This window comes from Armigeres subalbatus, chromosome 1 (genome assembly GCF_024139115.2).
Source record: "Armigeres subalbatus isolate Guangzhou_Male chromosome 1, GZ_Asu_2, whole genome shotgun sequence".
Taxonomy (NCBI): domain Eukaryota; kingdom Metazoa; phylum Arthropoda; class Insecta; order Diptera; family Culicidae; genus Armigeres; species Armigeres subalbatus.
In genome coordinates this window covers 60,131,128-60,149,473 of record NC_085139.1, presented here as the reverse complement: position 1 = coordinate 60,149,473, position 18,346 = coordinate 60,131,128, and the positions used below count along the sequence as shown (strand labels likewise).

The window sequence follows — 18,346 nt, the reverse complement described above, 5'->3', positions numbered from 1 at the left end:
CAATTATGTTCTCTGAGTATTTGTCTTTTACTTGCGTCTCAAAACTAGACATATGAGGTGTAGTAAGATCTCCAAATTGTCCTGGAGTTTGAATCAAATGTTCTGCCGAATCAAACAAGGCTTTTACGATGTCCAGAGCCGCGGTGTCAACCCAATTATGTTTTCTGAGTATTGGTCTCTTACATACGTCTCAAGTCCCGGTATATGAGGTGTTGTAAGATCTCCAAAATGTACTCGAGTTTGAATCAAATAATCTAACGAATCAACCAAGACTTCCATGGTGCTCCTAGCCGCAATATCAACCCAATTATGTCCTCCGATCATTTGTCTTTCACTTACGTCTCAAATCCAGGTAAATGAGATGTTTTCAGATCTCCAAATTGTTCTGGAGTTAGAATCAAATGATCTACCGAATCTACTGAGGCTTGCACGATGACCTCAGATGCGATATCAAAATGTCTTTCACTCGCGGCATATGAGTTGTACTCAGATCTCCAAATTATCTTGGAGTTTGAATCAAATGGTCTGCCGGATCAACCAAGGCTTTCATTATGTCCGCAGCCACGGTATCAACCCAATTATGTCCTCCGAATATTTTTCTTTCACTTGCGTCTCAAATCCAGGCATATAAGATGTTGTAAGATCTCCAAATTGTTCTGGAGTTTGAATCAAATGGTCTACCGAATAAACAATGGCTTCCATGATGTCCCCAGCCGTGGTAATAACCCACTTATGTGCTCCGAGTATTTGTCTTTCACTTGCGTCTCAAATGAAGGCATATGAGATCTCCAAATTGTTCTGGATTGAGTCCAGTCCAGAACAATTTGGAGATCTTACAACATATCATATGCCTGGATTTGAGACGCAAGTGAACGGCAAATGATCGGAGGACATAATTGGGTTGATACGGCGGCTGGGGACATCATGGAAGCCTCGGTTGATTCGGCAGACCATTTGATTCAAACTCCAGGACGATTTGGAGATCTTAGAACAACTCATATGCCTACATTTTAGACGCAAGTGAAAGACAATACTCGAAGGACATAATTGAGTTGATACCGCGTATGGGGACATCATGAGAGCCTTGGTTGATTCGGCAGAACATTTGATTCGAACACCAGGATAATTTGGAGATCTCAGAACAACTCATATGCCTACATTTGAGACGCTAGAGAAGGACAAATACTCGGAGGACATAATTGGGTTGATACCGCGGCTGGGGACAAAATGGAAGCCCCGGTTGATTCGGCAGAACATTTGATTCAAACTCCAGGATGATCTGGAGATCCTACTACATCTCATATGTCTGGATTTGAGACGCAAGTGAAAGAAAAATATTTAGAGAACATAATTGGGTAGTTACCGTGGCTGGAAACATGTTGGAAGACTTTGTTGATTCGGCAAACCATTTGATTCAAACTCCAGGACAATTTGGAGATCTTAGAACAACTCATATGCCTACATTTGAGACGCGAATGAAGGACAAATATTCGGAGAACAAAATAGTTTTTTTCTCTGCGCCTGGGGACATCATGGAAGCCTCGGTTGATTCGGCAGACCATTTGATTCAAACTCCAGGATGATTTGGAGATCTTACTACATCTCAGATGTCTGAATTTGAAGCGCAAGTGAAAGAAAAATACTCGGAGGACATAATTGGGTTGAAACCGCGGCTGGGGACATCATGAAAGCCTTGGTTGATTCGGCAGACCATTTGATTCAAACTCCAGGACGATTTGGAGATCTTACTACATCTCAGATGTCTGAATTTGAAGCGCAAGTGAAAGAAAAATACTCGGAGGACATAATTGTGTTGAAACCGCGGCTGGGGACATCATGAAAGCCTTGGTTGATTCGGCAGAACATTTGATTCAAACTCCAGGACGATTTGGAGATCTTAGAACAACTTGCCTTGAACAAGTTGCCTGGATTTGAGACGTGAGCGAAAGACAAATACTTGGAGGACATGAATGGGTGGTTACCGTGGCTGGAAACATCATGGAAGTCTTGGTTGATTCGGTAGACCATCCTCCAACTCCAGGACGATTTGGAGATCTTAGAACAACTCATATGCCTACATTTGAGACGCAAGTGAAAGACAAATACTAGGAGGACATATTTGGGATGAATCCGCGGCGGAGGAGTCTAGGGAATTCTTGGATGACCAGGAAAGGAACGGCTGCGTAAGACATATTGAGTTTGGTTTAATAGATCATATAGAGCATAAACCATTTAAAAAAGATATAACAGCCCTTCGGTTATGCGGGTAGACCTCAAGACCTATTTTCCAGGGAATTCTTGTATGACCTGGAACGGAATTTGGTTTAATATATCAAATAGAGCATAAACCATTTTTTACAAGAGATAGCAGCTCTTTCGCTGCGCTTGTAGACCTTAGGTCCTTGGTTACGCGTGTAGACTCCAGGAAATTCTTGGATGACCTGGAACGGAACAATTGTTGAAGGCAAATGATGAATATACAAAGCTTCTACTTTGTTCTTTGGGTTTCTAAGAGTGCCTTCTTATAGGCTTACTTTTGGATGTCAATAATGTTTCAAATTCTTTTTACGTCACGTGCCGAAGTGACGAAGTGACGTATAAAAAACTGCCGTAAAAAGAGGGTTGAGTGTATTATATACTTCGAACACGGACAGAATCGGACCGTATCAACAGTTTTGGAACAGATACCCTATTTCAACAATTTTCCATCACGAGTCTCACTCATTCTGAACCTATTTAGATTACAGGTGCGGTCGTATTCATTAATTGATCTACGTTCAAAAGTCCACGCAATGCAGTAAAATTGATAAGAATCAATTGGCGCTAAGAATCAAACGAAGTCAGCATACATACAAATGTGCACAGGAGGAGAGTGGGCTTGCTTCGTAACGAGCACACCTGCTGTCGCACCAGGTCGCACCCATCCGTCCCCATCAACGCCAGACAGTGGCTGACTTTCGCGCTGATGGACGACGACGTTGGGAAAACGGAAACAAATTTCGAATCGAAAGAGAAAGAGCGAGCGAGCGGACGACGATTTTTGCGCGCAATGATTTCCCGCAACGTTCGCGCGCCTAGCAAGCCAAGCAAAACTCTGACGAAACAGCGACCAGCAGCGTGGTTCGCGTCCAAACCAAAGGGTGTGTGTGCACCTTATAGTCACCGACTAACGACCAGCGAGCGACGGTACGGTCGTTTGAATATTTTTAGTTCACTCAGTGGTGCTATCGAAAGCGGGCGGCTTCACCACCACCGCGCGCGGACTGATCAGCCAGTGGGGTCGATTCTCTCGCAAGTTTTCTCGTTCGCGCTCGCGCTCATCGCGAGCTGAGGTGGTTTTTCTGGCGCGTCGCGCCAACAGAAGCGCAGGTTTGAGTTTTCCGCGTTGACAAACGCCGTCACCGTCGTCGTTGTGGTCGTCCTTGGCGCGTTGAAGTTGACTCCTCGTGCGTAGAGCCAGCCAGCAGCGTGGTGTGAGCGACGGACTGAACGCCGTGTAGATATTTACTCAATCGAATGATCTCTTCTTCGGTTCGTTCTCGTGGCGCGCGGGTGCGTGTGGCGTACGTCTCTCCTGTTCAAACCGATTGATTGCCAATCGATTAGAGTTTGAGATCGTTTTGGTTTAACGGCTGCTGCGGTCGCGGGTTAGTGAATTATTTGTTTTTATTTTGTTCGATTGTAAACAATTGTTTTTGCAAAGCAAAAAGTAGTTTCTAGCGTGGTTTCATCAATCGAACTGAACGGTCTGGGGGGAAATGTTCGGATCAATTTCCCAGGGTCAGAAAGACGAGAAGTGAGATAGATGTGAAATGTTATTTTTGATGAGGATCTGGTTGATATTTTTACCATCGGGGATAAATCCGTGAAAATGTGTGTACTTTTGGGAAAAAGCGAAGCGAGTACTAACATGCGGTCAGAAAACATCACAGGAGGCTGTGAGAAATAAATGAGCGAAAGTTCAGTATGCGCTTCTGCATAGAGTTACGAAACGAAACAGTTTACCGTGGTTTGCAAGTTTCACCGGGTTGTGTGACATTTATCGTTGATAGGGTTGCCAGCTTCAATTGGGGGTGACGGAAGATAATCGCAAAGCGGTCGTATCGAGTTGTAAATTATCTTTTTTCTTTTTTCGTACAGGAAAACCGTCGCTATCATCAGCAACAAAGGGGTTTGCGTTACCACACGTCGCGAAATTGAAAGCAGCAGCGAAGAAGAAGACGAAAAACAGTGATACGGGAAACGGTCAGTGTGAGAGCCTGACTAAATTTAAATCCTCTCGCTCGTAGGTTTTGACAGCAGCGTGCTTGGCCTCCGTGATTCAGTGTACGCTTGTGTTGACGGCGAATTCGTCACGGTAAACCGTGGGAAAGCCAGAAGGGTGGATGGAAAAGTGAAAACGACAACGTTCGTGCCCCGGAGGGAGAAAATAGTTGAAATCTATCTAAGAATAGTTCGTTTTGGCCACTTCTAGGCAGCATGAAATTATAATAGCGAAAAAATATATCGAAATTTCTTCAACAGAAAGAAGAAAAGATCATCAGTTCGGGTGAAGGGAAGATTGTGTTAGCGATGTGTTTATTTTTAGTATATCACACATTTTTCTCTGTGTAGAAGCCGGAGGCAGCAAAAATAACAAAAAAGCTCGAAAAAAAAAAGAAAATAGTGCAAGTGTGTCGAATCAAGCATTGCGATAGCCTTCCTCAAAATTACGACAAGTTGTTCAGCTCCACGTGTGAATCTGAAGAAAATCGAAGAAAAGTGTGATTGTGATATAATTTATCTTCCACAGAGCCGTACAAGCTATCAGGAATCAGCACCCGCAATTTGATGGGGAAGAAAAAAATCGAAAAGCAAAAGTGAACCGACGAAGTTTTATCGACGCACCACCAGCGGGCGCCACATGGGCATGTGTGAATGTTAAAGAGTTGTTATTGTCGTGTGCTCCTCGTCTTCTACACTATGGAATCATACCGATCAGATCATTGTCCGGTCAACGGATGCAACAGCCGTAGTTAGCAGTGCTCCTCTTGGATGATTTCTTCACTACTGCGCTATATCGACTTCTGCACAACTAGTCCTAGCCCACTGGAAACAATCACGAACTAAACTGATAACCGTCAGCGAACCGTTTTCCAAGAACTTTCGGCGCGTGAACGTGTTTTCGTTGATCTTTCTGTTCTGTCGCGTGTGCCAACTGATCGTTTGACCGCTCAACTAGTTTAGGCTCATCTTCCATCGACCTTTGTCGCTACCGAAAAACGTCTGCAGATCGGCACAGTTCCATCGCAGCTCTCAATCCTACTGCCAACCGGGAGTCGAACGGGTTTGGATTTCTTCCGATTGCTCTGCACATCTTAACTCGTAGAAAGCAGTGTAGCTGCTGTAGAGTAGTTGTTCGAATCTATCCATCCACCTGCATTTAAATTGGATTGCACTGCACGAACCTCCTTCCAGCCTCACTTACTTCTGCTCAAAGCACGTAATATTTACATTTAGTTTGATGAATAACACCCAGCCTCGCTTCCATCTGTAGTCTTAGCTCTGTTCACTATCGGCTTCCTGGTAGATTGTTGGTGGTGGTGGTAGACTCGATCTCGAAAGCTTGCACTAGCACTAGAACTTCATTTCCTCCGAGGTAGTAGCACCCTCCAATTGGCTGTTAATTCCAACACGTCTCCTCCAGTAGAGCCTTGCCCTTGTCTGTCACCAGAACCTGTTCCTGCACTCGCACCCAGCACCATGGCAACCAGGGTTTTCAGCGTCCGCAACACTTTGGGATACGGCTTCGGCGTCCTCCTCGTGATCGCATTATCAGCGGCAACAGCGTCAGTAAATAATGGTGTCAGCAACGGCACCCCGGCGAACCAGTCGGAGCGTGCGACTGCCGTTTCTGCGGAGCACCATGGCAAGTCCGATGACACGACCTGCGAGGACGGGTTGATCCTGGGCGTTTGGCAACCGCAGGACAACCTGACTACCGGCGATCGTTTCGCGCGTGGCATGGTGTACTTCATCGCACTCATGTACCTGTTCATCGGTGTGTCGATCGTCAGTGACCGTTTTATGGCTGCTATTGAAGTTATAACTTCGAAGGAGAAGGAGGTCCGGGTGAAGAAACCGGGCGGCGAAGAACAAATCGTCGTCGTCCGCGTTTGGAACGAGACGGTTGCCAATCTCACGTTGATGGCACTCGGCTCCAGCGCACCTGAGATTCTGTTGTCAATCATTGAAATTATTGCGAAAAACTTCAATGCAGGCGACTTGGGTCCCGGTACCATCGTCGGTTCGGCTGCCTACAATCTCTTCGTTATCATAGCAATTTGCGTCCTGGTTATACCCGACGGGGAGGTACGCAAAATTAAGCATCTTCGAGTATTCTTTGTGACAGCGACTTGGTCGGTTTTTGCTTACATATGGCTTTACCTCATCCTAGCACTGATCACCCCCGGGCGCGTAGATGTCTGGGAAGGTTTTCTCACTTTTATGTTTTTCCCCGCCACCGTAATGACGGCCTACATCGCTGATCGGAGACTACTGATCTACAAATACATTGGCAAGCAGTACCGCATGAACAAGCGTGGCGTCATCGTCCAGGTAGAGGCCGAGTCGGCGCTTGAGATGAATAATCGGGACGAGAAATTGAATACTATCGATGAGAACGGCGGCATTACAGAGGAGGTCCGAGATTTCGAAGAGTCACGCCGCGAGTACATATCCACTTTGAAAGATCTACGCAAGAAGTACCCTCAGCATGATCTCGAACAGCTTGAGATAATGGCCCAGGAACAGCTGATGAACAAAGGACCCAAGTCGCGAGCATTCTACCGCATCCAAGCCACACGCAAAATGATGGGAAGTGGAAACATCATGCGGAAGATCTCCGAACGGGCGCAGTCCGATCTGAGCGAGGTCAAGGCCGAACTGCAGCGCGTAGACGTCGACGAAGCGATAGAAGAGGACGCCGTCTGCAAGGTATTTTTCGAGCCTGGTCACTACACGGTCATGGAATCGGTCGGGTCGTTTGATGTGCGCGTCGTCCGTCGCGGTGATTTGTCTTTGGCGGTTACGGTCGACTACGAAACGGAGGACGGTTCAGCCGAGGCGGGTTCGGACTACATCGGTAAAAAGGGTACCCTCAATTTCCCCCCGGGGGTCGATGAGCAGCGCTTCCAAATCGAAGTCATCGACGACGAGGTGTTCGAGCAGGACGAACACTTCTACATCCGGTTGAGCAACGTTTCGGATCCGGCTTCGCTCTCGACGCCGAAGGTTGCAACCGTTATGATTCTGGATGACGATCACTCGGGTATCTTTGCGCTGGCCAGCAAGGACCACGAGTTGGTCGAATCGGTTGGGGTGTACGATTTGAAGGTGCAGCGATACAGCGGAGCTCGCGGTAAGGTGCGGGTTCCGTACTGGACCGAGGACGGCACCGGAAAAGCCGGCAAGGACTACGAGGAGCAACGCGGCGAGCTGATTTTCGAAAACAACGAAATAGAGTGAGTACCCCCAATTTTTATTAATTATCTTAAAGAACTTCTATTGTTTTTTGTTGTATTTGTCAGAGCCATGTTTCATTGAACACCATACCATACTTTGCAGTTTATTCAGTTACAAAACAGCAAATCTCAAATATTGTTATTTACAAATAGCCTTTTTTTTTTGAAAACTATATCTAATTTTTCTTAAGGTTAACAACAAAGTCATTAACATTTTGGTTTAGGAATTAAAATTCCATAACATTTGAAAGATTATTTCTTTGGAAAATTGTGTAGAGATTTTTCCTGTTTTAAAAATAAAACATTCAAATCAATAAAAATTGAATTCGGTTTTTTTCCTAATGAATAAAAAAAACATTTTTGATCAAATTTAAAGTGGGAATCGATTTGTCTTTGGGGTCGAAAGAGGTTTGAATTGGATTGGACTTGGATTGGATTTGGATTAAATTTGGAGTGGAAAGAGGTTTGAACTGGATTGGACCTGGACTGCACCTGACTGGATTGATTTGGATTGGATCTGGACTGACTTGACTGACCTGGACTGACTCTGACCGACTTGGACTGACCTGGACTGACCTGGATTTGACTGACCTGACTGGATCATTGACTGACTGACTGACTCTGGACTGACCTGGACTGACTGACTGACTGGACTGACTGGACTGATCTGGACTGACTGGACTGACCTGGACTGACCTGACTGATCTGGACTGACCTGGACTGACTCTGGACTGGATCTGACCGACCTGGACTGACCTGGACTGACTTGGACTGACCTGGACTGGATCTGGACCGGACCTGGACCGACCTGGACTGACCTGGACCGACCTGACTGACCTGGACTGACCTGGACTTGACTGACTGACCTTGACTGACCTGACTGACTGGACTGACCTGGACTGGACCTGGACTGACCTGGACTGGACTTGATCTGGACTGACCTGGACTGGACCTGACTGGATCTGACCTGACCGACTGGACTGGATCTGACTGACCTGGACTGGACCTGGACTGGATCTTGACCGGACTGACTGACCTGACTGGATCTGGACTGATCTTGACTGGATCTGACTGATCTGGACTGACCTGATCTGGACTGACCTGACTGATCTGGACTGACCTGACTGGATCTGGACTGACCTGGACTGGATCTGACCGACTGACCGATCTGGACTGACCTGACTGGATCTGACTGGACTGACCGACTGGACTGACCTGGACTGACCTGACTGGACCTGACTGACCTGACTGATCTGACTGACCTGGACTGACCTGACTGATCTGACTGGACTGGACTGACTGACCGATCTGGACTGACCTGGACTGACCTGGACTGACCTGGACTGACTGGACTGGACTTGACCTGACCGGATCTGGACTGACCTCGACTGACCTGGACTGACCTGGACTGGATCTGACTGACCTGACCTGACCTGATCTGACCGACTGACTGACTGGACCGACCTGGACTGACCTGGACTGACCTGGACTGGACTCTGACTGATCCTGGACTGACCTGACTGGACTGGACCGACCTGGACTGACCTGACTGACCTGGACTGACTTGACCGACTGGGATCTGACCTGGACTGACCTGGACTGACCTGGACTGACCTGGACTGGATCTGGACCGACTGGACTGGACCTGGACTGGATCTGGACTGACCTGGACTGGATCTGGACTGACTGACCTGGATCTGACCTGACCGACTGACTGGACTGGATCTGGACTGACTCTGGACTGACCTGGACTGATCTGACCTGATCTGGACTGGATCTGGACTGACCTGACTGACTGGATCTGGACTGACCTGGACTGGATCTGGACTGGACCTGATCTGACCTGACCGACTGGACTGACTGGACCTGGACTGACTTGACTGACCTGGACTGACCTGGACTGGATCCTGGACTGATCGACTGATCTGGACTGGACCTTGACCGATCTGACTGATCTGGACTGATCTGACTGGATCTGGACTGACCTGACTGACTGGACTGGATCTGGACTGACTTGGACTGGATCTGGACTGACTGGACTGACCTGGACTGGATCTGACTGACTGGATCTGGACTGAACCTGACTGGATCTGACTGGATCTGGACTGACCTGGACCGACCTGGACTGGATCTGGACCGATCTGACTGATCGACCTGGACCGACCTGACTGACCTGACTGACTCTGGACTGGATCCTGGACTGGATCTGACTGGATCTGGACTGGATCTGGACTGACCTGGACTGACTGGATCTGGACTGGATCTGACTGACCTGACTGGATCTGGACCGATCTGGACCTGGACTTGGACCTGATCTGGACTGGACCTGACTGGATCTTGACCGACCTGGACTGGACCTGGACTGGATCTGGACTGACCTGACTGGACCTGGACTGACCTGACTGATCTGACTGGACCTGGACTGGATCTGACTGACCTGGACTGACCTGGACTGACTGGACTGGATCTGGACTGACCTGACTGGATCTGGACTGGATCTGGACTGACCTGGACCGATCTGACTGACCTGGACTGACTTGACCTGGACTGACCTGGACTGACCTGACTGGACTGACCGATCTGGACCGGATCTGGACCTGACCTGACTGATCTGGACTGGATCTGACTGACCTGGACTGGATCTGGACTGGATCTGGACTGGATCTGACCTGACTGACCTGGACTGACTGGACTGGATCTGGACTGAACTGACTGACTTGGATCTGGACTGGATCTGACCGATCTGGACTGACCTGACTGGATCTGACTGACCTGGACTGACCTGACTGACCTGGACTGACCTGACTGACCTGACTGGATCTGATCTGACTGGATCTGGACTGACCTGGACTGACCTGGACTGGATCTGGACTGACTGATCTTGACTGGATCTTGGACTGGATCTGGACTGACCTGACTGGATCGACTGACCTGGACTGATCTGGACTGGATCTGGATTGACCTGGACTGACTGGACTGACTGACCTGGACCGACCTGACTGATCTGGACTGGATCTGACTGGATCTGGACTGACTTGGACTGGATCTGGACTGACTGACTGGACTGGACCGACCTGACTGACTCTGGACTGACCTGGACTGGATCTGACTGACCTGGACTGGATCTGGACTGATCTGACTGACCTGGACTGGATCTGGACTGACCTGACTGACTTGGACTGGATCTGGACTGGATCTGGACTGACCTGGACTGACCTGGACTCGATTGGACTGGATTGACTGACCTGGACTGACCTGACTGGATCTGGACTGATCTGGATTGACTGATCTGGACTGACTTGGACTGATCGGACTGGATCGACTGACCTGACTGACTTGGACTGACTGGACTGGACTTGACTGACTCTGACTGGACTGGACTGACTGACTTGACTTGGACTGGACTGACTGGATCAACTGACTTGGACTGGATTCTGGATCTGCTGACTTGGACCGATCTTGACTGGATCTGGACCGATCTTGAACTGACTTGACTCCAAGGACTGGCTTCTGGAAACGGATCTGGACAGGATCTGACAGGAACTGACTGGATCTATTTGATCTGGACTTGACTTGATCTGATCTGATCCCGCATCTGACTTGACTGGAACTTGATCTGATCCAGTGAGGAACTGACAACTGCCTTTGCTTGCCAACGACATATTTGACTGACTGATTCGACTGGACTGGACTGATCTGGACTGGGATCTGACTGACTTGGACTGGACTTGACTGGACTTGACTGACCGGACTGGACCTGGACTGACTTGGACTGACTGACCTGGACTGGACTGATTGACTGGATCTGGACTGACTGACTGACCTGGACTGACCTGGACTGACCTGGACTGACCTGGACTGACCGACTGACTGGACCGGATCTGGACTGACTGACTGGACCTGGACTGGATCTGGACTGACCTGGACTGGACTGACTGGACCTGACCGACTGGACTGGACTGACCTGGACTGGATCTGGACTGACCTGACTGACCGACTGGATCTGACTGGACTGACTGGACTGGACTGGATCTGACTGACCTGGACTGACCTGGACTGACCTGGACTGGATCTGGACTGACCTGACCGACCTGGACCGACTGACTTGACTGACCTGACTGGACTGGATGGACTGACCTGACTGATCTGGACTGACCTGGACTGACCTGGACTGGATCTGGACTGACCTGGACTGACCTGACTGACCTGACTGGACTTGGACTGGATCTGGACTGGATCTGACTGGATCTGGACTGGACCTGACTGGATCTGGACTGACCTGGACTGGATCTGGACTGGATCTGACTGACCTTGGACTGACCTGGACTGGATCTTGACTGGACTGACTTGGACTGACCTGACTGACCTGGACTGACCTGGACTGACCTGGACTGGATCTGGACTGATCTGGACTGACCTGGACTGACCTGGACTGACTGACTGGATCTGACCGATCTGGACTGACCTGGACTGACCTGACTGACCTGGACTGACTGACCTGACTGACTGGATCTGACCGACTGACTGATCTGGACTGACCTGACTGACTGGACTGGATCTGGACTGGATCTGGACTGACCTGACTGACTGACTGGACTGGATCTGGACTGACCTGACTGGACCTGGACTGACCTGACTGGACTGACCTGGACTGGATCGACTGGACCTGGACTGGATCTGACTGGACCTGACTGACTGATCTGACTGACCTGGACTGACCTGATCTGGACCTGACTGACTGACTGATCTGGACTGGACCTGGACTGGATCTGACTGACTTGACTGGACTGATCTGACTGACTGACCTGACTGGATCTGGACTGGATCTGGACTGACTGGATCTGGATCTGACTGGATCTGGACTGACCTGGACTGACCTGACTGACCTGGACTGACCTGACCGACCTGACTGGATCTGGACTGGATCTTGACCGACCTGACTGATCTGATCGACCTGGACTGGACCTGGACTGATCTGGACTGACCTGGACTGACCTGGACTGGATCTGACTGGATCTGACCGATCTGGACTGACCTGGACTGGATCTGGACTGGATCTGGACTGACCTGACTGGACCTGGACTGGATCTGACTGACTGACTGACTGGACTGACTGGACCTGACTGACCTGGACTGGATCTGGACTGACCTGACTGACCTGGACTGGATCTGACCGATCTGACTGGATCTGACTGACCTGACTGACCTGGATCGACCTGGACTGACCTGGACTGATCTGGACTTGACCTGGACTGACCTGGACCGATCTGGACTGGATCTGGACTGGATTTGACCTGGACTGACTGATGACTGGACTGACCTGACCGACTGACTGGATCTGGACTGACCTCTGACCGGATCTGGACTGACCTGACCGACCTGGACTGGATCTGGACTGACCTTGGACTGACCTGACCGACCTGACTGGATCTGGACTGGATCTGACTGGATCTGACTGACCTGACTGGACTGGATCTGGACTGGATCTGGACTGGATCTGGACTGACCTGACTGGACTGACTGGACTGACTTGGACTGACCTGGACTGACCTGACTGGACCTGGACTGGATCTGGACTGGATCTGGACTGGACCTGGACTGACCTGGACTGATCTGACTGGATCTGGACTGGATCTGGACTGACCGACCTGGACTGACCTGGACTGGATCTGACTGACCTGGACTGGATCTGGACTGACTGACTGGACTCTGACCTGGACTGGATCTGGACTGGACCTGGACTGACCTGGACTGACCTGACTGACTGACCTGGACTGGATCTGACTGACCTGACTGACCTGACCTGACCTGACTGGATCTGGACTGGACCTGGACTGGATCTGGACTGACCTGGACTGGATCTGGACTGGATCTTGACTGATCTGGACTGACTTGACCTGGACTGGACCTGGATCGACTTGGACCGACCTGGACTGGATCTGGACTGACCTTGACTGACCTGGACTGGACTGGACTGACCTGGACTGGACTGGACCGGATCTGGACTGACCTGACTGACCTGGACTGACCTGGACTGGACCTGACTGATCTGGACTGGATCTGGACTGACTGGATCTGACTGACCTGGACTGACTGGACTTGGACCGATCTGGACTGGATCTGACTGACCTGGACTGACCTGGACTGACCTGGACTGGACCTGGACCGACTGATCGACCTGGACTGGACCTGGACTGACTGACCGACCTGGACTGGACTGGACTGATCTGGACCGACCTGGACTGACCTGACTGGATCTGGACTGGATCTGACTGACCTGACTGGATCTGACTGACCTGGACTGGACCTTGGACTGACTGGACTGACCTGGACTGACCTGACTGACCTGACCTGGGATCTGACTGACTCTGGACCTGACTGGATCTGGATCGACCTGGACTGGACCTGGACTGACCTGACTGACTGGACTGGATCTGGGACTGGATCTGGACTGACCTGGACTGGATCTGGACTGACCTGACTGACCTGGACTGACCTGGACTGACCTGGACTGACCTGACTGACCGACTGATCTGGACTGACCTGACTGACCTGGACTGGATCTGACTGGATCTGACTGGACTGGACCATCTGGACCGACCTGACCGACTCTGGACTGACTGACTGGATCTTGGACTGACCTGGACCGACCTGGACTGACCTGACCGATCTGGACTGACCTGGACTGACCTGGACTGATCTGGACTGACCTGACCTGACTTGGGACTGACTCTGACTGGACTGGACTGACTGGACTGGATCCTGGACTGGATCTGGACTGACTCTGGACCTGGATCTTGACTGGACTGACTGGATCTGGACTGGATCTGGACTGATCTGGACTGACTCTGACTGGATCTGGACTGGATCTCGACCGGACCTGATCTGGACTGATCGACTGGATCCTGGACTGGATCGACTGGACCTGACAACGACATCTGGATCTGGACTGGATGACTGGACTTGACTGGACCTGACTGGACCTGGACTCTTGGACTGACCTGACTGACCTGACTGGACTGGACTCGACTGGATCTGGATCTGGACCTGGATCTGGACCTGGACTGACCTGGACTGACTGGACCTGGACTGGACTGACTGACCTGGATCGATCTGGACGACCTGACCTGACTGACCTGGACTGACTGGATCGACTGGACTGATCTGGACTGGATCTGACTGATCTGGACCGATTGACTGGATTTGACTGACTGGACTGACTGGACTGGATCTGACTGGATCTTGACTGACTGGACTGATCTGACCGACTTGACTGACCTGACTGGATCTTGGACTGGGATCTGACCTGACTGGACTTGATTGGATCTGACCTGGACTGATTTGACTGGATCTGGACTGGACCTGGACTGGATCCTGGACTGGATTTGACTGGACTGACTGGACCTGGACTTGGACCTGAATTGGATCTGGACTGACCTGACTGACCTGGACTGGACCTGGACTGGACTGACTGGATCTTGGACTGACTTGGACTGGATCTGGACTGGATCTGACTGGACCTGGACTGACCTGACTGACCTGGACTGACTGGACTGACCTGGACTGGATCTTGACTGGATCTTGAACTGATCTGACTGAACCTGACTGGATTGAATTTGGATCTGACCTGACTTGACTGACCTGGACTGACCTGGACTGGACTTGGACCTGACCTGGATCTGACCGACCTGGACTGACTGACTGGACTGACTGGACTTGACTGACTGATCTGGACTGACTGACTGGATCTGGACTGACTGGACTGATCTGGACTGGACCTGACTGGATCTGGACTGGATCTGGACTGATCTGACTGACCTGGACTTGATCTTGACTGACTGGACTGACTCTGACTGGATCTGGACTGATCCTGGACTGGATCTTGACTGACCTGACTGATCTGGACTGACTTGACTGGATCTGGACTGACCTGGACTGGATCGATCTGACTGACCTGGACTGACCTGGACTGACCTGGACTGGATCTGGACTGGATCTGGACTGATCTGGACTGACCTGACTTGGACCTGGATCTGACCTGGACTGGACTGACCTGGACTGACCTGGACTGGATCTGGACTGACCTGACCGATCCTGACCTGACTGGACTGACTGGATCTGGACTGACTTGACTGGATCTGGACTGACCTGGACTGGATCTGGACTGGACCTGGACTGACCTGGACTGACCTGACTGGATCTGGACTGACCTGGACTGGATCTGGACTGGATCTGACTGATCTGGACTGGATCTGGACTGACTGGACTGGATCCTGACTGGACCTGGACTGACCTGACTGGACCTGGACCTGGACTGGACCTGGATCTGACCTGGACTGATCTGGACTGACTGGATCTGGACTGGATCTGACCTGGACTGGACTGACTGACCTGGACTGGATCTGACTGACCTGACTGGATCTGGACTGACTCTGACTGGATCTGACTGACCTGGACTGACCTGGACTGGATCTGGACTGACCGATCTGGACTGACTGACTTGACTGACTGATCTGGACTGATCTGACTGGATCCTGGACTGGATCTGGACTGGATCTGGACTGACCTGGACTGGACCTGGACTGGACCTGACTGATCTGGACTGGATCTGACTGGATCTGGACTGACCTGGACTGGATCTGGACTGACCTGGACTGACTGACCTGGACTGGATCTGGACTGGACTGACCGACCTGGACTGATCTGGACTGACCTGGACTGACTGGACCGATCTGACTGGACTTGGACTGACCTGGACTGGACCTGGACTGACCTGGACTGATCTGACTGACCTGGACTGACCTGGACTGACCTGGACTCGACTGGATCGACTGGACCTGGACTCTGGACTGACCTGGACTGGACCTGACTGACCTGGACTGGACCTGACTGACCTGGACTGATCTGGACTGGATCTGGACTGGATCTGACTGACCTGACTGGATCTGACTGACTGACCTGGACTGACCTGGACTGGATCTGGACTGGATTGACTGACCTGGACTGGATCTGGACTGGACCTGGACTGGATCTGACTGGATCTGGACTGGACCTGACTGGACTGGACTGGACTGACTGACTGGACTGGACCTGGACTGATCTGGACTGACCTGGACTGGGACCTGACTGACCTGACCGACTGGATCTGGACCGATCTGGACTGACCTGACTGACCTGACCGATCTGACCGACCTGACCTGACTGACTGACCTGGACCGGACCTGACTGACTGACTGACTGACCTGGACTGGATCTGGACTGACCTGACTGACCTGGACTGGATCTGGACTGACCTGACCGATCTGGACTGACCTGACTGACCTGGACTGGATCTGACTGACCTGACTGGACCTGGACTGGATCTGGACTGACCTGACTGGACTGACTGGATCTGGACTGACCTGGACTGGATCTGGACTGGATCTGGACTGACCTGGACTGACCTGGACTGACCTGGACTGGATCTGACTGGATCTGGACTGACCTGACTGACTGGACTGACCTGGACTGGACCTGGACTGACCTGACTGGATCTGGACTGGATCTGGACTGGACTGACCTGGACTGACTGGACTGGACCTGGACTGGATCTGGACTGATCTGGACTGATCTGGACTGACCTGACTGGATCTGGACTGGATCTGGACTGGATCTGGACTGACCTGACCGACCTGACCGATCTGGACTGGACCTGGACCGGACCTGGACTGGACTGGACTGACCTGACTGGACTGGACTGACCTGACTGGACCTGGAACTGGACCTGGAACCTGGATCCTGGACTGACCTGGACTGACCTGACCGATCTGGACTGATCTGGACTGGATCTGACTGACCTGGACTGGATCTGGACTGGATCTGACTGGATCTGGACTGACCTGGACTGACTTGACTGGACCTGGACTGGATCTGACCGGATCTGGACTGGATCTGGACCTGACCTGACTGGATCTGACTGACTTGGACTGGATCTGACTGGACTGGATCTGACTGACCGACTGGACTGGACTGGATCTGGACTGACTTGACTGGACTGACCGACCTGGACTGGATCTGGACTGACCTGGACTGGATCTGGACTGGATCTGGACTGACCTGACTGGATCTGGACTGGACCTGACCTGACCTGGACTGGACCTGGACTGGATCTGGACTGACTTGGGAATCGACCTGGACTGACCTGGACTGACCTGGACCTGACCTGGACTGGATCTGGACTGATCGGACTGACCTGGACTGGACCTGACTGGATCTGGACTGGATCTGGACTGACCTGGACTGGATCTGACTGACCTGACTGGATCTGGACTGACCTGGACTGATCTGACTGGACTGGACCTGGACTGACCTGACCTGGACTGGACCTGACTGGACTGGACTGACCGGACTGGATCTGGACCGGATCTGACTGACTGGACTGACCTGACTGGATCTGACTGACTGGACTGATCTGACTGGACTGACTGACCTGGATCGACCTGGACTGGATCTGGACTGGATCTGGACTGGATCTGACCTGACTGACCTGGACCGACCTGGACTGACCTGGACTGATCTGGACTGGATCTGGACTGGATCTGACTGGACCTGGACTGGATCTGACTGATTGACCTGGACTGACTGGACTGATCTGGACTGACCTGGATCTGACTGACTGACCTGGATCTGACTGGACTGGACCTGACTGGACTGGACCTGACCTGACTGGATCTGGACTGACCTGGACTGACCTGGACTGGACCTGACCGACCTGGACTGGATCTGACTGGATCTGGACTGACCTGGACTGACCTGACTGGATCTGGACTGACCTGGACTGACCTGGACTGGATCTGACCTGACTG

The 18,346-nt window shown here is 51.3% G+C and overlaps 1 protein-coding gene across 1 annotated transcript in view; it reads left to right on the top strand.

Annotated features, from left to right (window-relative positions):
• The first annotated feature begins 3,211 nt into the window (after positions 1 to 3,211).
• The window catches only part of LOC134206195 (sodium/calcium exchanger 3-like), a 593,875-nt gene continuing 578,740 nt past the window's right edge, over positions 3,212 to 18,346 (top strand). Inside the window, 2 exon segments of the mRNA XM_062681884.1 lie at positions 3,212 to 3,647; positions 4,141 to 7,502. Coding sequence (XP_062537868.1) covers positions 5,743 to 7,502 — 1,760 coding nt within the window. The 5' untranslated portion in view covers positions 3,212 to 3,647; positions 4,141 to 5,742.